Source organism: Cryptotermes secundus, unplaced genomic scaffold (genome assembly GCF_002891405.2).
Source record: "Cryptotermes secundus unplaced genomic scaffold, Csec_1.0 scaffold1443, whole genome shotgun sequence".
NCBI classification, from domain to species: domain Eukaryota; kingdom Metazoa; phylum Arthropoda; class Insecta; order Blattodea; family Kalotermitidae; genus Cryptotermes; species Cryptotermes secundus.
Window position 1 is genome coordinate 299289 of NW_019729232.1, and position 22342 is coordinate 321630.

A 22342-nucleotide genomic window follows, 5' to 3' on the forward strand; every position below is an offset into this window, starting at 1 on the left:
CGTCACATACCACGAGATAATAGTCGTCATAGCAACCACTGTGGGAGCCTGAATGTTTGTGTACTTTCTATCCGCGTTGCCATGGTTTCGAAAGGGAAACCTGTGAAGTTATAATTTGAATTTTGTATTCTTTGTCATTTTGTTTCTCTGCCCTAACAAAATGGAAGCTTAGGGAAGCTCTGTGTCCCTGTAATTATGTTGTACAGGATTCCAGGTTATGAATCTTCAATTAACATCCCTCGGAATGTGCCGAGAAGGGGATGGGGGGTCGTTTATTAATTTAGCACGCGGTTCATGTCTCGGAAGGAAATGCAAATGAGAGGTTCCCCAGCGAACTCTGTCGTGAAGTACACGAACTGTCAGAAAGAGACTAGCAGATATGCCACTTTTATTATCACGGAGTGATCATTTTAAACACTTCCTTCTTTAGCTATTTAAGCACGATGTATTAACTGCAGAGGCTAGCTAAACATAGGGTAGCCAATCCACTGAATAGTTTAAGGGCTGGAAGACCGGGGAGACGGGGTTCATTTCCCTGCAGTGCTAAATATTTCTCCATACCGTACAGGGCGGCTCTGGGGTCCACCTGTCCTCCTTTACAAAGGACACAAGGTAAAGAAAGCGGCCATGGTGTAAAGCTGACCACTCGCCATCTAGTCCTGAATTCAGGAGCACGTGGAGCTGTACATCCACATCCCCTTACATCTTCATTGTATGGTGCTTAATTAAGTACATGGATATCCTTGTCGTTATTTGCTCCAAAAATTATGTGACGTCACGTGATATTTTGATGATTGTTACCCCCACGTGACGTGGAAAGGATGGGAGAAGTGGCCATTTTAAAAAAGCCAAGTGGTTTCACCCTTACGGTACAGCGCGGTCCAGTTACTTGCTCTTAAATCGTACCGTAGTTTCCTTTCCAGTATTGTTTTTATTGCTAGTGGGGTGGGACTGAGTCCCTTGTACTGCGGCCACTTCTGGCCTACTGTACCAGCCCCAGATTGTGGAGCAATTGGTGGAATGAAGATTGGCAGGGGAAACCGAAGTACTCGGAGAAAACCTGCCCCAGCGCCACTTTGTCCACCACAAATTCCACTTGACCAGACCCGGGATCGAACCCGGGCCGCCGCGGTGGGAAGCCAGCGACTAACCGCTTGAGCTATGGCGCGGCCTTTCCTTTCCAGTAAATATATTCTTATAAGTGGTAAGCAGGATTACCCGGTCTTCGGCCGGGATATGGTTTCCTTGTCATTGTCACAGTATGCAGTAACTGCAGCTTTGTAGAAGAAACAGCACTCACAGTTGAAAGAAGAACACGCGAACAAGAGATGACAACCACTCGAGTCTCGCATTGCGACTTTATGGTGTACTATTGCTGATACCGGAGACTTCCACAATTTTGGGGAGAGAGGATTCGGAACATACGATTATTAATGTGGCGGACGAGAGAGAAATGATGTTCATGTAAGTGCGTATAGTGGAAATCCTTTAAAATTACGACAAAGCGAACATTTAATTCTTTGGATTATAATATATAGTTATATCAGATGATTCTGTTGAGTCCACCTGTGAATGAAATATACCACTGTAATAGTATCCCTCCACTCGAACGAACCAACATACGTCATACTTAGCGTAGCCAACCTTACGGAACAAAAATTCTCTTTTTGTACTTTCGAATTTCTCATCGGCTGACGGATACCGGAAATATATCGAAAATACAATGTAGTAACTTTATAATGATGACGTAACGGTCCGCGTCATCAACTGATAATGACGCCCCATCGTCAGTAATGTCACATGTCAAGTGACTGTAGACGGGGTTAGGATTGGTAATAGGATTTATTTGGCTCTCATAGCACACAATTACAATTATTTATAGCGCTATCGTTAATTCACGCACTTTACGCTTCACTACAGCAAGCATTAATTCTTAATTTGCCGTGTCTTTACTGGTGGTCGCCTGGTGACGGCTCCCAAGGCCCTAGATTTCTCAACTTCCTTGTTCCACGGCCCTTATCCTCGCTGGCTAGCGCTGACTGAAGAGTATGCAGACTGCCTCTCTCAGAACTAACTCAAAGCCCCAATTGGCTCTCCTTACATAGCCTTTGCACGGACATCACAGAAGACACCGCTTCTCACAGTACCTTTGTTTTGGCGTTGCCTCTGTCGCCGCGGCAACTAACCGTTACGTGACTTTCACAGAGCCGTTCCCTAGGAACTGCCGTCTCTGCTGGTTCCACATGCCGCCACAGTACAGTAGAAGGAGTGTAATGACGTGTTTTGCCTTGGCAGGTGCAAGGAGCCGGGCCGCTACCTGGAGAAGCTTCCAGCCACGTCCGTCATCATCTGCTTCCACAACGAGGCATGGTCCGTGCTCCTGCGCACTGTCCACTCCGTGCTCGACCGCTCTCCGCCCCATCTGCTCAAGGAGATCATCCTCGTGGACGACTTCTCCGATATGGGTGAGTTGTACAGTCCGACCGCAGCGATTTGGTCGAGTCCACTGACGGGGATAGGGATGGGTCTTTTGAAAGTCAGCCGACGTTTTTAGAGGAACGTGTCACCTCCATCTTCGGGGTCGAACAAGCCGTGCAAGATACCAGCGTGAAGCAGGCAGCAAGCCCGAAATTTCTGATCATAGGAACTCATAGTTTTCGAGGAAACTAAAATCGGAAGTAGGATAATAATTTTACCCGCTCTTACGCAAGGATGTGAAACATGGTATCTTACCTGGAGAGTCATCTGTTAGCCACCTGCCTTCGCGCTGGTCTCTTGCTCGGCTTGTTAGACCCTTAAGATGGAGGCGATGTGTTCCTCCGAAACGTCAGTCGACTTTCTACGGACTGCGTGTAGTTACATCGCAGGGGTTCGTAACCACCGCGTGAGAACCTCAAATCCTAGGAGATATGATTTTAGGATGGGTACGGGTTATACCAGGCCCTTAGTTACAGTGCGTCACCGTACCTCAGTCTCAAATTAACTTCTCATCACACTCGGTCCTGTAGATATGCGTACTTCGTATGCGCATACAGTGTACTCGTATATATTCATGAATTGAGAGTCAGAGGGCTTGTAGAAGGTACAGTAAACCCCCCCCCCTAACTCGGATATCGGATAATCCGGATCGAAATATGAAAAGTAAAAAAATTCTCTTCACAGTTGAGTACATGCTTTAAAAGACACGTGCCATTTAGGAGCAAGGGGCCTCTGAGACTGTGTTGAGGGCAGCTGGAGAGACTGAAACCCAAGATTGGCTTCAGCTGGATGAAGGAGACCCTGGATTTCAGTTCTTGTCTTCTTACAGTTGTTAAATAAAGTCTACAGAAATATTTTCTATTTATTTTCATCGGTACTACGATACGCGTGTTATTAAAATTCCCATTTATTTGTTTTCTAAGTTTTTTCTTTTAGGGTTACATTTTGCTGTATTAAACCGGACCTCCCCCCTAGATTACGAGTAATCCAGATCGGCGACGGTTGTTATGTTGTGTCTGTAACGTAGACCCAGCGCGTGTGACGTAACAGACGTGCGTCGCGTCCTGTTACGCTGGGAACGCAATGTGGAATCTGAGACCCGCACAGAATATACGCGCTGTAGTAGCCAACACGTGACATTGACTGTTCATGCGGTGGGTCTGTTGTGTCGCGCGGGGACCGAATGATCTCATGTATAATTTGCAGAATTTTGAGGGAACTGAACATCATTTAGTGAAGAACAGGCACAACACCCGTTGGGAATTCAATGGAAAGTCTCACCATTTGTCCCTTTGGTACGATTGACTTCACATATCAATATAAAGTATTTTACATTCTCACATAATAGACACGATACACTGATACCTCGAAAATTCGTTGATATGAAGACAGGAAATCTTGTAATGACCATAATAAGTCTCGCGCTTATAGAAATTATAGTGTTATATTTCAAATACTTGAGAATGTTACCGTGTTCCAGGAGCCAATCAAAAACGCTCGTGAAGCTTCGAACTGATTCGTCTCCTCTTAAGAGCAACGATTTTAATTTCCGTTGGCATTTCTGAAGCTACGTAGATCCTTCAAGTCGCGCGGACTGAGACATGAACTGTTTTCGTTCGCTCGGACGCTGGGATCCTGGGTTCGAATCCCACACACCGCATGGATGTTTGGTGTGTGTTTGCGTTCGTTCTGTTTGTGCTGTCCTGTGCTTAGGTAGAGGCCTTGGGACGGGCTGATCACTCGCCCAAGGAGTCCTACCGTCTGTGAAATGATTACGGAACTGAATAAGAGGCCTGGGCCCTGAATGGGCTGGAAGAGCCATTGAAAAAATATTCTTCGAATTGTGTGAAGGTAAAGGTAAAGCTGTCCCTGTGCTTAATTAAGCACCACGCCATGAAGACATGAGGGGTGGTGGTATAGTTCCACCTTCCTTGACCTTGGCACCAGATGGAGGGGGAGGTACCGATTGGATATTAGGCTGGGTGGGCCACAGAGCCAGTTTGAACGCTACTGAGAAAATTCTGTTGCCCCTGGCGGGAATCGAATCCCGGCCTTTCACGCCCGTCGCTGTACCGACTGAATGTTTCAAGTCTTGTTCAGGATTGGCCAGAAGTATCGGAGTAGCCGCAGATCATTAGAGTTCCAGCTGAGTGAGGGGTGTCCATGTCTGGCCTCAGTTATTTCTTGCGAAAACTAAAATGGGTGAGATTCTAGAGGAGGGGGGACCGAGCAGATGGGCTTAGCAGTAACGCTCTAGATCCATATTATGCGGTCCTGGGTTCGATTTCTGGTCGAGACACCAACTTTCTTGGCTAAGATTTTCCGTGTTCTTTCTGAGTCCCTCCAAGCAAATTCCTGGATACGACCTCGGTTAGTCCACTAACTCTTCCTTTCATATCCTTTCCCCATTCCTAATTTGTCAGGTACCCTGTTATGTACTGGCAGTGCCGTGCAACAACCCACAGAAACAGGGATTGTAGGGACGTAAGGTTAAGAATGCATGGAACTATACCGCCACTCCCCTATGCATATTCCTAGCGTTATCCTTAACAAAGCGCTGCGGCAACTGTAGTTTTGAAATTAAAAAAAAGTCATCACGTACCATCAGGGGGTATGAGAGCCCCGTTTTGATTCCCAAGGCACTAATACGTAATCCCGTTTTTAAAATTCCACACCGCCTGCCGAGATCTACACTGTTTTGTTATTCTAAATTTAAAATCCTGAGACAAGCACGTGACCTGCCCACTCGTCGTCATGGCAACGCCTCGTTGTGTGCAGCTTTCCTTGATTTGCAGTCACGTGCTCTTAATTAAGGAGGGATTATATTGAAACGAGTGGCGGTTGACGCGTCTTTTTTGTTTTCCTTCTTCTGTTTGTTTCCGCTAGAGACCACTGATGTCGCTCTCATTTTCCCATGCATATATATAGGTATGCCAGGGGAGAGAAATATTTGGACAGCGCTGCATCAACTGCGGGTTCCATGCAATATTGAAAGTCCTTGCTATTCTTGTTCGTTTCAGGGTTCTGTAATAGAAACGTTAAGGTTCATCACCTCTGAAACAAAATCGTGTCATTGAATATTGTTTTCAGGTAGTTCATTGTAGTTTACATTATCAAGAAACTTGTTCCTCTTTACTATGGTTCTCAAGTCTCGTTCAGGGCGTTTCAAGTTATAGTTTTCCAGCAGATGTCTCCCAGCAAACCTTGCATTTTCCGTATGTCACCTATCCGCGCTGTATGACCAAAGTGTCCTTGTCAAGTGAAAAACAAATATCGAGCAGGTTAGTGTAGCGGTAATAGTCTGGGCATTGCCTTCGAATTTCAGCTCAAGAGACACCGCCCTGACCGAGATGTTGCGTGGTTTTCGTCAGTAACTCCAGACATACATGGATAATTATTTTTTTATTTAAATCTCTTTTTTTATGTTTCCATTATTAGTACCTTAGCCTGAATATGATTCTGAAGTGGGCCACGAACGTGGGCCCTTCACTTTCCAATTCGTTGTTCACCAATCAGCCTACAATTCGACGGTGTCATCTGAGGCGCTACGGCGTCGCTAAGTAAGCTGTGAGCAAACGAGTGCTGTAGGCCACGGGAGGACGTCCAGTGGTGACACCTGTCGGCGCTCCTAGAACTTGTCCTGGGCGGAGGAGGATGCGCAGATCATTTGCGCACAGATTTTAATCCGTTTAAGAGTATTTTTGCTGATCGCCCTAGAGAATGCGAGACAGAGAACGCTTCTTTAAATGCGTTCAGTTTTTGGTTTATTTCCCCCATTTTTCGATCAAATTGGTCTTAATGCAGACTGTGACGTGTANATAAGAGCAGGCAGAAAGGGGAGAAGTCTCGAACTGCGTCACCTTACGATCCCTTAGCCTTCTTTCTGTGGCCTCAGTCCAGAGTCCTCTGCGTCTGGGTGCAGTCATGAGTACATGGAGACAGTTCTGATTAGGCCAAATCGTTGCATTGCTTTGTTGAATTTGAGACTGATATAGCTGTGACTGTGAACGGTACTGTCTCCTGGGATGTGACGCCGTGTAGTCCGATCGTTGTTCGCGACATTTCGTTTGAACATTCTGCCTCCATCTTCAGTGTCAGAGACTAAACTAAGTAAGGTACAAGAAGAGCTAGCTTTATTCCTTTGCTTGGTTAACACTGAAAATAGAGGCAACGCATTCACCCGAAACGTCCGTAAGCATGGACAGGACTGCACGTCTTCACACCCAGAAGGTTGCAATTTTCATTTCTTTACCGCGTCAACATTCTTGTTGCTTTGTGGAAGTGGACGAACGTGTCCCTGTTCCTTTTGACTGCGACTGTACCAGTTTCAGGTGTCGCAGTTTGTGATTTGTTTCTGACCTCACTCGAGTTGATACGTTGTGACGATAGTGTCCCTGGGGGCGTAGGGTCATTACATGTGACACATGGCGCTAATCTGCCATCTCAATTTGTCGCTTGCGTATAAAAGCGGTCGGAGCTTGCAGGGCGTGTTTCGTGTTTAGTGAGCATTATCAAGTGCAGATCTCGATCTTAATAACAAGGGAACAAGTGTGCCGCGTGTTCTCGTGCCATCCTCTGAAAAACAGTGTTAACCGTCGCACCGCGTGTTTAAATATTTAATGTACCCTGCATTCTACCCACAGAGTGTATCTGTGTGTTCCATATGGTTCTCACAGTAAACAGCGACTGTTTCCATAAACAGCATTAACCGGTTGGGCTTTGTAGTGGTGACGTAATGTGTTTCCTGTGAGGTACGGACTGAACACACTAAAACTCTGTATTCTGCCAACAGAGTGTATCTGTGTGTTCCGTACGGTTCTCACAGTAAACAGCGACTGTTTCCCTAAACAGCGTTAACCGGCTGGGCTTTGTAGTGGTGATACAGATTTTATGAGGTAGGAACTTAATTGTTAAGTGTTATGGGCGTGAACACGGGACTTCAAAGGGCGGTTTCCGCAGATGACCCGTCCTTTAATCCACTCTTAGCGTTACAGTCACTGAGGGACACTGTGGGGTCGCGAATGCAGTTAGTGCTCTTGCTGCGGACTTGGGAAGTCCTAGAAAGGGAACTTTATATAATAATNTATTGACTTTGTGATAATAATAATAATTCTGATGCATCTTCTCTTTACAACGGTCATGGGTGTGATGCCGACTTGGACACTGTTGTTTGTCGCCGAAAATGTTACGGTTTTACAGTAATCGGCTGCGATTATAAAGAGTAATGTGGTTGCAATGTGACGCCGTGTAGTCTGGTAGGCAGTAACAAACATTTCAAAGGAACATGCTGTCTAGATCTTCAGTCTGGAAGAGTCAGCCAAGGAAGTACTTATTCAACAGTGAAGATAGAGACACTATGTTCCTCTGAAATATCGCTGAAGCTTCTGACGGACTACACGGCGTCACAGCATCCATTCATCGCAGTGGGACCTCGAATCCCGCTTAACGGAAGTTCTCTCTTCTCTCTTCTACCGTCACGTTGCCCGTGGACATCCAACCCGCTTTGAGCTCTTTCCTGGTTTGCCTTAGTATTCGACTGTGAAGACGGAGGCGATATGTTCCACCGAAACGTCCGCTGGTTCTTCAAAGGACAACACTGCGTTATATCCCACCCGTGTGAGGACCTCAGCAGACTGACAAACACTGCGACATGCATTTCCCTCCTCAGGCTAAGTGTGTGTGCAGCACATCCGCCACTGACGTGCCGCCGTCTCAGCGCGCGACGCTTTGTCCAGCTCCATTAAATGCCCGACGCTGCAGTCCCTAAATTTCTAAAACGTAAGCGCCACGACGTGACACGAATTCACACCTCGTGGCCTTCACCGGGTATTCCAAAATATTGATGTCTCTTCGGGCGAGATTCCTGCCTACAAGGTGCGCGGAATTAATGTCTGCTAGGTCCGCCATTTTGCTTTTGTTTGCTGTCCCTTCCCTGCCGCTTTGTGGTTAGTCTCCACTATCCTCACTATCCTCCTCGCTCAACCGGTAACGCTTCTTCAGGAAGTGCCTAATTCGACACTCGGCCTGCACACCAACTGTTCATGATAGCCTTTTCGTGATTTCCCTCAGTTCTTCCAGGAAAGGGGCAGGATAGCTGCTCGGCTTAGACTACTGTCCCATCTTTCCATATCCTTTCCAATTCGTTGTTCACTTACGGCCCTTCCATTCGGCGCTGTGCTGTCAGGGCTGGTTCAGCGAGTGGTCTCTAGACCTCCCAGAACCGTTAGACAGTAGAATATGAACATGAGTCCCTTGGAACTCGGAACCAAGAATCACTGTGTTGGCGAGGACCAACAGAAATTTGGCAGTAAGTCCGTAGTTCAGCTGTAGTAGTTATTTATAGTTACGTTCTGTAAGTGTTCAATAAATGCGTAGCGGTCAAACCCCGTCTATGGTCACTCTCCCGCGACAGAGGACCTATACGAGTGCGTTGTGGCAACTTACGGAACAAAACGCTGTTTGTCCATTGCGATTTTCGGTCCAGCTTATGCTGACAGCGCAGTGTTCAGAATTTGTAAGTACTCCGTAGCGATCCGCTTTCCTCCCTGATGATACATTCCCCAAGATGTTCTCTGCGTGGGGTTTATCTGTAGTTCGCAGTTTTCCCGTCCGGTTGGCGCGCTACCTGAGCTTCATGGCGTCATTAGCTGACCCTCCATATCGAGCAGCGGAAATGCCAGCGCCTGTGAAGAAATGTCAGCGAGAAATAACCCGACCTTTTACACACAAACGCAATGAAGCCAAGGCTCCAAATGTTGCGGGAGTAATTAGGTTAGCGGTTTGCAATGTGTGGGGCGCGACTGCTGCTGGGTGGCAATGAAGTGTTTGTTGAGCCATACGTCTGGGGACCACTGTATTGGGCTACCCCTGTGAGCTTGTGGTATGAGCTCAAATGACCTTATTCTCTCGGTCCCTCGGAATATGTGTTCAGATCTGGAAGGATTCGATGTGACATCGTCAGGTTAAATGACTGAGGCGACGGTCTCTTCCGAAGCCGTCACTATCTACCAGACTAAACGGAGTCACATCATAGACTAGCCCGAGCTGGTTGACATCACTGGCGCTCTAGACTTTTATGCCGGATATGCTGGGTTCGAATTTCGGTGGAAACACCGGGACGGATATAGCTTCTTAATGAGGTCGCTTAGGAATATTTCCACTAGAATGCCTTTTCTTTCTTCTCAGGCATAACCTGCGGCGTTACATATTCCATTAATATTCTTAGAAATACCCAAGAAAACGGACGCTTTTCTTATATATATTTCGAGTGCCGTGGAAACCTTGGTTGCTACGCGACCATGCTTCATTTACTCACGTATAGTTCGTTGTAAGGCCAGCAGAGTGCGGGCGCTCTTAAGCGGAAATAGTCGTGTGAGGTTCTACCTCNCGATATTACGAATAAGACAGGCAAAGTAAGCGAGGAAGCAGTGAAAGCCAGAGAGAATAGAAATCCGGGAAACAGTTCTTGTTAATTATATGTAACGACGCTGCCAGCATATATCACATCGGATCGTCACGTGGTTGATGACTGATGGATTTGTAAGGATCTAGAAGGAGGCGTCCATGGCCTAATCTAAGTACACTATCGGCATTTTCCTAGAGGGACTGAGGAAAACGACAGAACACCTTAGCCGGTGTCGCGGCCCGAGATTCGAACGAGTCATCTCCCAGAAACAGACACAGAGCGTTGCCGGTACGTCGGTCTGCTCAGTCGTGTCCTCGTATCGTGTAGCCAGTCGCTCTTAACTTGCAGCATCCGTGCAACACCCGGTGTAGGCTTGTGTTTCGCGGGTTGCATTCTTGCCACGGATATCTGGTAACTGCTGCGTAACGCTGCTGTCAGGGGCTTGCCAATCAGCAGCTGCTACTCCTCCCTTCGCCCTTCTGAGGGAGTACATTGTCAGACACCGAAGACCTCTTGCAAAATGTGTCGTGCAATCGATAGTCATCTGTTCAATTAATTCTCTGTTGCCATGGAGACTGGACTTTTATTGCGTGATCAGATAGCCCGTCATTTTTGCCTCTCTTCCTCACAAGGCTCCTCGACGTCCGGCTTTCGATTCTCGCGATTGAAATCTGCCTCCATCATCAGTAGAAAAGTAAGCGAAGCAAAGTTCAGCTTGCCACCTGCTTCTGCCTGTTTCTTGCTTGGCTTACTCTTCGATCCTGAAGCTGGAGACGATATGTTCCTTCGAAATGTCGGACTGTCTCCGAACGGTTGTCATCATGGCGACGGCGGTGAGAACCTCAGATTCATACAAATTTGTTAAGATTTGAGTCAGTAATTCCACAATTTCTGTAGCAATCTTTTAGTTGTGTATTTCATATTCTGAGATAATGAAACGGGGTCCGGGAAAGTCTCTTGATAGGGGATCCGGGAAGGTCTCTTGATACGGGATCCGGGAAAGTCTCTTGATACGGGATCCGGGAAAGTCTCTTGATAGGGGATCCAGGAAAGTCTCGAAACTGGATCGAGGAAACTCTCTTGATACGGGATCCAGGAAAGTTTCTTGATACGGGATCCGGGAAAGTCTCTTGATACGGGATCCAGGAAAGTCTTTTGATACGGGATCCAGGAAAGTCTCTTGATACGGGATCCGGGAAAGTCTTGATACGGGATCCAGGAAAGTCTCTTGATACGGGATCCGGGAAAGTCTCGAAACGGGATCCAGGAAACTCTCTTGATACGGGATCCGGGAAATTTCTTGATACGGGATCCAGGAAAGTTTCTTGATACGGGATCTGGGAAAGTCTCTTGATACGAAATGCAGACCTGTGTAGGTTATAGTAAAACAAATGGATGAGCTGGAATCGAGACGCGGCGCCATGTTTGTCTCCTGGCAACGGGCATGTGTGTTGTCAGAATGCGACACAAGAGGGCTACCCATTCGACTGGAATGTGCCGATACTGTCTCTAAGGATTCACAAAGCATAGGGATGGAAATACAGGGTTACCCGTAAGTTGCATCTCTACTTCCAAATACACAAACCCACTGTATACATATTGTTCTGCTTGTCTGCTGAAGCTTTGGACATTCAGTGCGCAACAGAGCTTACGCCAGGCGTCGGCGCCGTCGTCGCTGTTCACTGCATTGGAAATTTGACTACTTAATGACGACACCGGTATCGTCGGATGAATGTGTAGTAGTTGTTGGAATGAGAATTGATAGGAGAAACCGAAATACTAGGAGAAAAACTGTCTCAGTGCCACTTTGTCCACCATAAATCCCACACGACTTGACCTGAAATCGAACAAAGGGCGCCGTGGAGGGAAGAAGTGTATTGTATGTGATATGACAGGCCGTTATGGAGGATGACGTCATTTCGAACAACTGTATTATGACGTCATGTGTCTCAAGTCGCCATCTTAAACAAGAAGTTCTGGGAAGCACTAATCGCCTTCCTTTCATAAGACACGGACCTCATGGGAAACGACGCTTCCAACAGTTCTTTTCTTGCATATGTGGTCGTTTCCGCAGTAACGTTTTTACCGAGCCATTGCGTAGCAACTATAGGGAGATACGCACAGAAACACACTCATGAGAGGTATTTATGAAGTACGTAATTGATATGGGCTCAGGAGCCATGATATACATACCAAGTTTCATAAAGATTGGTTCAGCCATTCGAGAGTTGAGGGGGGTACACGGACGCACAGACAGCATGGAGATATCATAAGCCTACTTTAGGAAGGTAGGCTAAAAATGGGGAACATTGCGCCAATCTGTACGCTTTTCAGTTTATAGTCCCTGTGCAACCTGAATCTGGTCCCCCCTTGAGAAACTAATAGTCGCTCAGCTGGTCAAGAAATTATCCGCCTCGCATACAACTTGAAATTTAATTACCGTGTTCACAAGAGACCGCCGCTGCTCCCAATCCTGAGCCACATGAATCCAATCCACATCCTCCATCATGTTTCCTCACTAACCATTTTATCATTATCCCCTCAGCGCCTTCTCTGCAGGTCTTCCAACGAAAATTTTGTATGCATTTCTCATCTCTGTGCTTTTTACACTCATTCCTGTGCCAAATCTTCGCTATTTGTAAATAATAGTCATTATGAAGCTATTAACTACGTCATTTTCTCCAGACTCTTGTCACTTTCTTGGTCTCTTCTTGTGAAGACAACCGTTAGTACTCTTTGTATGGGGGATCGGACGGTCGCAACGCCCATATCAGGATGTTAGAATGTCGCGGACAGGCACATGTGCCTGATTCTAGAGGCTTTGGAGCCTCGTTGCTAACGAATCCGGCATTTATACATTTTATAATTACGATGAATGAAACGTATAATGGCTTTATAATGCCTACAGGGTAACAGAGTTTTGTTTCACTGTCACTGGTTACTGTTGTTAATCTTGTCTCTCTGTAATCATCCTGTACGCCGTTTCTCATTTCGGGTTTCCTTGTGTATGTGCCCGTGGGTTGGATGGTCGCTTCTTTCTGGGTCACTGATTTGTGAATAAAATTAATGGAACATGATTGTGTATGCTTCAAAGTGATACTGTCCGCCACAGTGGCTGATACACGTAGCGTACGCCCCCACACAGTACAGCTCCGTGCTAAACTCTGTCTGCAGCATCTCATTACGTGTGCTGGCAACCTTACGGAAGAGAAATCCGTCACAGTGGCTGATACACGTAGCGTACGCCCCCGCACAGTACAGCTCCGTGCTAAACTCTGTCTGCAGCATCTCATTACATGTGCTGGCAACCTTACGGAAGAGAAATCCGTCACAGTGGCTGATACACGTAGCGTACGCCCCCACACAGTATAGCTCCGTGCTAAACTCTGCCTGCAGCATCTCATAACGTGCTGGCAACCTTACGGAAGAGAAATCCGTCACAGTGGCTGATACACGTAGCGTACGCCCCCACACATTACAGTTCCATGCTAAACTCTGCCTGCAGCATCTCATAACATGCTGGCAACCTTACGGAAGAAAAATCCCATGTGTTAGGATTCTGGTTCCAATCGGAAATGGCGAATGTTATCATGCGTATGATCGTATGGGTTTTAAAGCCGTGTATTCCGGAGGAGTGTCTGACGTTTCGGAGGAACATATCGCCTCCGAAACTTCGGGCTATCTCCGTTATACACACCGTTACGACCCAGAAGGCCTTCACTCCCCTCTCGAGAGAACCTCAGATGCAAGGTAATCTAGTAACTTCTCGGTAGTTATGTAACGACTGACGTCACCACCTGCTGATGGCGCCACAGGTGTGTTGTGGGGGGCAGCATGCCTCTCTAAAAAGCAATGATTAATGAGAGGTCTTTCCTTTGATCCAGAATTCTGCCTGTCAGCTGTTTCTGTCGTTTCAATCAAGTTTGCTCCCCCGGGCAGTCAAATACGTGTACTTCGGTGTACATCAAATGAACCTTGCAAAGCCCAACGCGTTTACTTCTGCTCATTAAAACCATTGACCTACTGGTATTCTTAGTCTGAAACATCTCTGATGGTATGTAGCCAACCTTACGGAAGAAAAGTCCCATGTGTTCAAAGAAATCTTCGGTATCGCTCTTAAGGAAACATTACCGGACGGTTTGGTAATTAAATTTAATGGTCCAACAGTGAGGTCATGTGAACCCACGAGGCGGAGACACTCTTGTCTGTCTGAGTGACTGTTAGCTTCTGTGAAAAGAAACTGTTCCATGGTGGTTAGTTACAAAGTTAGAGTTGGTAAACCTGATAATCGGGGGACTACTTTGGAGTATGTTTTAAATGGACAACAATTTTTGTCGATTTCTTGTTATTTCAACGAACGTATTCTTGCGCAGGAAGTTAAGTGGACCCTGCAGCATCGATTTGATAAGAGTGTGTGATGAGCAGTACCTAAGAGTTGCACGCACACTGTTGTGTAATTTACGTGGAGAGACTGAGGAGAAATGCGAAAAATATCAGCACGGCAAATCCGATGAACAAACAGAGATACGGAAACCATGCATTACATACACGCCTAAATATCTATAGCCACATCGGCCTACTTATTATAATGATAATATTAAAATGTATCATGCGAAAGATATGAAAATATGAATCATTGTGAATAGGCTCAGGTTCACTGGCTGGATTTTGTTATGACGTTGATGAATTACAAAATCAGTGAAGTTCTTGAGAAGTTAAATTTCAAATTTTTCAAATTTGAAGCAGGTGGTAGATATAGTTACCGCCGTGCTGTAAAGGGTTAGTTAATGATTTAAGATGTATAGGTAGCTTCTGGTGGACTGACATTTCAATGACATAACAGAATTTCCAGAAACCAAATCAAAGGAGAGGGACAGACACACACAGACATGTTGTGGGGGCGGAACCCTTTTCGCTGTGGCCACGAAATGTTCCGCTGACATTTACGTCACGCCCCGACTGACAGCCGCGCTCTCAATAAACCAGGAGCAAAGGCTGGCCGCGTGCAGGTTACGTGAAGGCTTCTGTGCTACTGATGACTGTATTTAAGTTCTTTCAATTACCGACAGAGGCGCTTCAAACGTGTGTTTTCCTCATGCTTCAACTAAACCACATTCATTTTGACTACTTAGGCTACGCGCTTTTAGAGGCTTATTTATAGGAAAACTGTTGCATTTCAACAGGAAATCTCTCAACCAAAGCCTGATAACTTTCTAACCCTTCCAACTGCTCGTGACGTTTCAGTGAATGCGCGGGTTTAGTCTCTCACATGTTCATCCCTGTCCTTTTCGTCCTTCCTCCATCCCTTTCTGGGGAAGCTCAGTCAGTGTAGTGACTGGGCCATGAGCTGGGCAACGGGGAATCGGGGTTCGATTGTTATATCATCCAGACCGACTCTGTTGCTCACCCTAGTACGAGTATGTGCAAGTGGCCAATAAATTCATTCACCAATCCAAACCGCTTCTACAGTCACACTCTCATACGTGACTGTACATATATACGTGTAGTAGGATATAGACCCGTTGCTAAGCAGTGGCCCTGTAAAGAACGGCCTTTGGTAGGTAATGGCCCTCAGCAGCAACACAAGAATGTTGTTCTCTGCGCGGTCCTAGCGATAGCCACATGAGGCAACAACAGAACTGTTGGGAGAGGTTTTCTACACGGTCCGTGCCGAGGTGTTATAAGCAGGACAAGTCTAGGGTTTAGTTAGTTAGTTAGTTATTGGAGAGGGTGGGTTTCCCCGTTTCTAGACTACGGAGGCCGCTAAGTCTAGGGTTCAGTTCTCAGACAGTCGCCTGCCAATAAGATCGTGACCTCGGAAGCTGAGGAAGCTACGGCTTTGGAAGCCGTTACCAAGTGTCAACCGGTGAAGATACAGCAGACTGAGAGGACTTAGTGCGTGCTGTAGTGAGCTGTAGAGTGCGTGAAATAGTTACGTGTCGTTACGATCTGTAAGTGTCCTGTAAATCGCTTTACCAATCCAAACCCCGTCTGTAGTCACTCATACACGTGGCAGTGTATATACGTATATTGTCCCTATATGGGTTGGGCCGTGTTGATAGTATAAATACGATATGAGGCCAGTTTACAAGCGTCCCCGCTGTGTGTCCACATTCCCCATAAATTGCTGCAATTAAATGAAGCGAACGGTGTTTGTTGAGTGTCCGGCAAACATCCGCCACGTGTACTTTGCAACTCTTTCTTTCTGTGGCACATCCACACCTTAGTGCAACAGTGGAACATGTGTATATAACTCGGCATGCGCGACATGGCATTTGCGTGGACTCGCGAAACTCGTTGAGGTGTGTAAATGAATGACTCTTAATCAACTGATTAATTTCATCGTGCAGGATCTGTTTCTAGAAACTGATATTGCTTCGGCTGCTTAAGGGAAGCCGCGCTTTTTGTTATACCCGAATGCATTACACTGCATCGAATTTTTAGCCAGTTTAGTCCAGTCCTATGTTTTCTAGGATCCTTCTCAGTCACATCCATCCGTCTACCAGTGGATCTGGCGTGAGCTCTCGCCCAAACTGTACCGTTTTAGGAACGTAATGCAATGACAGGTAATGTTGATCGCGCGTGTGGTGATTTGGAATGAATGGCGTGGTGGACTCTTTCAAGATGGTGCCAATGCATTAGAATAGTGTGACAGAAAAATCATGCAAATCTGAAACCAATATGGCGAGATTCCGCACCGATATTTGTATTCTGGACCTCTTAATTTATTAGTCATATTATGTCACATCTTATTCTTTCAGAGGCACATCTTTATTTCATAAAAATATTTAACACCTGTAGGAGATATGTCTGGGCTCGAAATTACAAACACGAAATTTTTTTTAAACAATCGACAGCGTCCCCCATTTACGCCATCTGATCTTAACATGTCTCTTCTGTATGGGTGTGAAACTTGGTCTCTGACATTAGGGGAGGAAGATAGACTGAGGGTGTTGAGGAGAACATTTGGGCCCAAGAGAGATGAAGTGACAGGAGGTTGGAGTAAACTGCATAATGAGGAGCTTCATAACTTGTACTCTTCTCCAAGTATAATTAGAATGATCAAGTCAAGCAGGATGAGATGGGCACGAGATATAGCACGAATGGGTAGACGCGGTATGCATATAGAATATTGGTGGGAAAGCCAGAAGGAAAGAGACCACTAGGAAGACCAAGACGTAGGTGGGTGGACAATATTAAAATGGATCTTAGAGAGATAGGATGGGGTAGTATTAATTGGTTTGATCTGGCTTGTGATAGGGAGCATTGGAGCGCTCTTGTGATCGCGATGATGAACATTTGGGTTCCATAAAATGTCGGGAAGTTGTTGAGTAGCTGCAGGACTGGCGGCTTTTCGAGAAGGGCTCATCTCCATGAGTGACTTGACGTGTGTATGAACTGCGCGAAGTGGAACCCGGCCCCTAAGTATCGGCCAGAACAGAGCATGACGGAGCCGGCATGACCCGTGTCGCTTGCTCAGTCGGTTCAGTGTGAATGGAATGCAAGGAATCTGACAGTAGGGACAGGAGAAAGTAGCCGTAAGCGTTAAGCAGGTGCGATCGCGACCTGGCAGGAATTCGAACCCGGTATTTTCTGATACGCCAGTTCTGCTTTAAGGTCGGGGAGCTAAGGTCCAAATCCGGGCTTCTTTGTGTTCGATAGTGAACCTTCATGATTCATAGAGGTATGACACTCTCTGATGAAACCGATGTTCGTAGAAATCTCCATCTTAAATTTCGTGCATTTTCTTCTGCGGACAATCCGGCCCTAAGTACGGTGCATCTCTACTGTCCGTCTCTCTCGCGCCGTCCAATCTGCGATGCAGTTTACCTGTCTCTGTAATCGCGGGGGGGTGGGGTGGGGGGGGTGTCATTGCGAGATTCATCCCTCACCCGCCGTATTTCCGTCTGGGCGGCAGAGATGAAGGATCTGTGTGTTGCAGTTGGCGACACTGACGCCAGGCGACTTTGTTGCCATAGCAACCGCCATTTTCTGATACTAACCTCAGTTATGTCCTTAATGATACTACAGCAAGTAGCGAAAAAATGGCCGCTTACTTCATAAATTAAATTTGTCCTTTAGTTTATTCTTTCATTCAGCGTCGGTGCCCTGTAGAGGGTGCGGTAAGCCCCATGTGTACGGAGGCAGAATACAGTTGCAACACTCTCTTCTCTTTTCCAGCTCATACGAAACGGCAACTGGAGGACTACATGGCTATGTACCCCAAGGTGAAGATAGTGCGGGCGTCCAAGCGGGAGGGTCTCATCAGGGCGCGCCTCCTGGGCGCCAAGCACGCCACGGCGCCCGTCCTCACCTACCTGGACTCACACTGCGAGTGCACTACGGGTGAGTCACAAGCTCTCGCCTTGCTTGCTTACTTACAGTCAGTACCACAAATCGACCAATAGAGGGCAGCATAGAGTTACTGATACGGGTTCGCCGGGCAGTCGGTATTGCAGTGAGTCAACTCTCGGTACAGTTTCTTTTCCGTCTATAATGCAAACCCCTTCTTATTTTAGATGACACCAAACTTACATTTAACTCTATTATATTTCAGCATCCTGTTACACTCACACTCTGTAGGCCATTGAAATACATTGGACAAACGGGCCGAACATTTAACACCAGATATAAAGAACATATACATGATATTAGAAATAATAATTGCAATTCCGGGTACTCAAATCACATACTAAATACGGGACATGCATACGGAACAATAACAGACGTAATGGAAGTTGTAACAACGGGAAAAAAGGGTAAACATTTGAATACATTAGAGAAATACAATATATATAAAATAAGTAAGAAAGGCCTACAAATGAATGACACACACATAGAAACATACAATCCCATATTTCAAACTATATACGAAATCTATACAGACTAACGGTACCTCCCTCCCCCACTACCCATTCCCCCTCCAACACCCACCAACATGAAACACAGCACACAATACACCAGACAGCACACCAGACAACACATGAACAGCGATAAAAACAAGAAGTGGCCGCTGCAGCACCGTAGATATAGGGCATGTACCCTGAAAAATTTTAATTTGAAAAAGAAAGAGAACAAAGATCTTATAGACATTTTAACTTGAATTAAGGTTTAAAAAGTGCTAATTTAAAAATCAAATCGACGCGTGTAGATTAACAAAGATTTTATACAATTAGAAAGACTGGGATTTTTACATTTTTAACAAGCAGTGTAACAGTTACGTGAGTGATACACACCTGATGATGGCCATTTAGGGCCGAAACATGTAGTGTGGAGGAGGAAAAAGAAGTAAAAACTACAATAAAATTGTTGCACTTAAGACGGTATTTGTCCATATATATTACATTTAACTCACTAAAATGGCATTAAAATACATTCAGTCTCTCGCTACATGTTTCGACCTCACACGGTCATCTTCAGGCAACACATTTTGATGGAACCCACTGTCCTGTTCTGCTCATGTCAGTATTACTCGTTGATGTAAGTCGTCATTGTTCTCAGTTTCGGTGCTTTGAGAATGTTTTGCCCTTTCTCTGTTTTAGTATTTGGGCCCTTATGGGGCCCTTTGTATCTGCCGCTCCCCTGGTCGTGTGTACCTTGTACGCCTTGTATACACAAAATTGCGTTGCCTTAAGATGGCCCAGTGATGTCGAAACATGTAGCGAGCATAGAATATATTTAACTGACATTTTTGTGAGCTGACTGTAAGTTTGGTAAAGGTAAAGTCGTCTTTGTGCTTAACTAACTATGCACTGTACCATGAAGGCGTATGTCGGAGTGGATGTATAGATCTACATTTTCTTGACCTCGACACCAGTTGGAGGTGAGTGGTCAGCTTCACGCTCCGGCCGCTTTACCTCCAGGGAAAGCTCACTCGGTACACATTGGATAGGAGGTAGGGTGGACCCCAGAGCCGGTGTGGACGACGTGGGGAAGAGAAGATTCTTGACCCTACCAGGACTGTCGGCCAGCCCGTAGCCAGTCGCCATGCCCACTGCCGTATGTATGTTTGGTGCGTTACAGACGGAAGATAAACTGAACGAAGGGTGCTTCAGTGCGACAGGATGCTGGGTTTTAAGTCACGTTACCGACGCACTAATTTCTGTGGCGCTGCCATCTGCGAGAATATGCAGCATTGAAGGGTGGGATGAGTAGTGAATGATAAATTTGGAAAGGATGGGGAAGGAAGTGATAACCGTCTTGGCACTTGCAGGGAGAGACTGAGGAACACCACGAATAATCTGTCAGGATACCCAGCCGTGCCGTCCGAGATTCGAACCAAGCATTTCCCAAACATAAGTCCTCTGAACCAACCTGTTCTGGCCGATTCATTAGCATTATAGTGAGAACTGACATGACGCGAGGCCAATAATGTAGTTAGATTTCTTATCGATGTGTCTATAGTTGCCGTTTGCTTGCTGTAAGAAGCCGTCCCCTTGTTATTCAGACAACTGAGTGTGCAGAAACGCATCGAGACGGCCACCGCATGCTCTCCCGTGACTGCTTCTCTGGTCGCTACTTACAGGTTATAAATCTGTTGTTTCTGCAGTAGAAACCTGTCGTATTGCACTTAAGGATTCCTCACGTGACAGAAAACTGTAAGAAACTTTCTGATCCGCCAGAGAAGCTTTTGAATTCATTTTTCTTCTTCCTCTTCTGTTCCTCTTGCTCTCACTTGGTCCGCGGGGCTTCCGTGAAACGCTTCGTTTCACTTGAGTTTCTTAATCATAGACGGTCAGTAGGACTCCTTAGACGGGGGATCAGTCCGTCGCGAGGCTGCTACCTAACACAGAATGAACGTAAATAGGTATCCATGCCATAATTGGGATTCAAACCCACGACCCCAATGTTCCAGCGAGCGAAGACATTTCATTTCTTAGACAGCGCCGCCACTGATATCGGCTTTTGAATATCGAATATGAATAATTTCTCCCCACCTGTGCAGGCGCTAGCGCCTGTACGGACATGAATAGAGACGGACAGACAGACCTTTTCTTTTTCGCATTCCGATAGGTCGAAAACTTGTGAATCCTGCAAAATTTCCAAATTTATTTTTTCCCCACCATCGCCTTGCTCTCTCATACTGGGCATGCAACAGAGTAAACAAAGTTCATATGTATGTAATATATAATGGAAGCTCCTAATTAATTGATTATATTTTTAAATTCCTGAATCACGTTTTGAATCATGTTTTATAAAGGAGTCGCGTAGAGATGCAGCGCGCCGTGATTATTCGGCAACTTCTCCGCCACTGCCGTGATGCGTGTGCTCGAATCACAGTTCCACAGGCGCTGTAGCCGCGATGCCGCCTCCGGTTTTAGTACAAAGCTCCGAACATTCTGAGGTTGCATGTGCTTAGTGGCGTCGTTGTCTTGGATTAATTATTATTGAGACCGTACAGCGTCTGCTGGAAGGATGAATGTTTGATGAATTGAAAATATTTCGAAGGAAGCAATCGAGGTATGCCGCAGTTTTCCCTGAGGGATTGAAGAAAACCACGAAGAACTGCGGTCAGAATGGCCGTATCCAAGCCAATATTCGAACCGAGCACCTTCTTAGTAGAAGTCTATGACGTTTTTTTTAATGCTAGTGAGGTGGGGCTAAGTCCCTTGTACTGCGGCCAATTTTGGCCTATTGCACCAGCCCCAGATGATAGGTGAGAGTGATTGTGGAGCAATTGGTGGAATGAAGATTGGCAGGGGAAACCGAAGTACTCGGAGAAAACCTGCCCCAGCGCCACTTTGTCCACCACAAATCCCACTTGACCAGACCCGGGATCGAACCCGGGCCGCCGCGATGGGAAGCCAGCGACTAACCGCTTGAGCTATGGCGCGACCTGTCTAGGACGTTACCCCTGTAACAGCTTGTGCCGCGCTCAATAGCAGTTGCGTGTTATTCCGTCCACTGAAAACTGTCTCGCCGTGAACATTGTAACCTGTGTGTTCGGCTGTAAGCGACTGGATAATATTAAAATTGGTCTTAGAGAGGTAGGATGGGGTGGTGTGGACTGAATTGATGTGGCTCAGGATAGGGACCAATGGAAGGAATTGCAGCTTATGCCTGAAATGTCTGAGTGACTCTCGGAGTGTTCCGGCTGGGCGTATAACCTGACGCTGTAGTCGGTGTTAGGCAGTTGTAGCGACGTCTATTCTAAGTTCTCACAGCGGTTTCTTGCCAGACCGCATAGTTCGGAAGAACCCGGACGTTTCGGAGGAACATATTGCTTCTGGATCGAAGAGTATGCCGAGCAGGAGAGCACAAGTAACAGGAGGGAAGCGAGTGCAGCATCGTGCCTGATGCAGCCCAGTGCAGTAAACTGTGGGGTCCTCGGTTTGTGTCCCGGCTGAAAGACACGAAGCGAGCGAATTCGTAGGGGCGAGCCTTCTCAGGAGCAAGAGGAGCATGATGAGAGACGGAGGTTTGGGGGGGGGCGTGGGGGCGGCGGGCGTGGTCGGGGAC

At 46.4% G+C, this 22342-nt stretch overlaps 1 protein-coding gene across 5 annotated transcripts in view; it reads left to right on the top strand.

The window, feature by feature from the left end:
* Positions 1–22342, top strand: part of LOC111865593 (putative polypeptide N-acetylgalactosaminyltransferase 9) — a 292001-nt gene that overhangs the window by 237103 nt on the left and 32556 nt on the right. For all 5 annotated transcript variants that reach the window (XM_023853762.2, XM_023853761.2, XM_023853764.2 and 2 more), the window contains 2 exons: positions 2296–2465; positions 18065–18229. In XM_023853762.2, coding sequence (XP_023709530.1) covers positions 2296–2465; positions 18065–18229 — 335 coding nt within the window. The remainder of the gene's footprint in view (positions 1–2295; positions 2466–18064; positions 18230–22342) is intronic.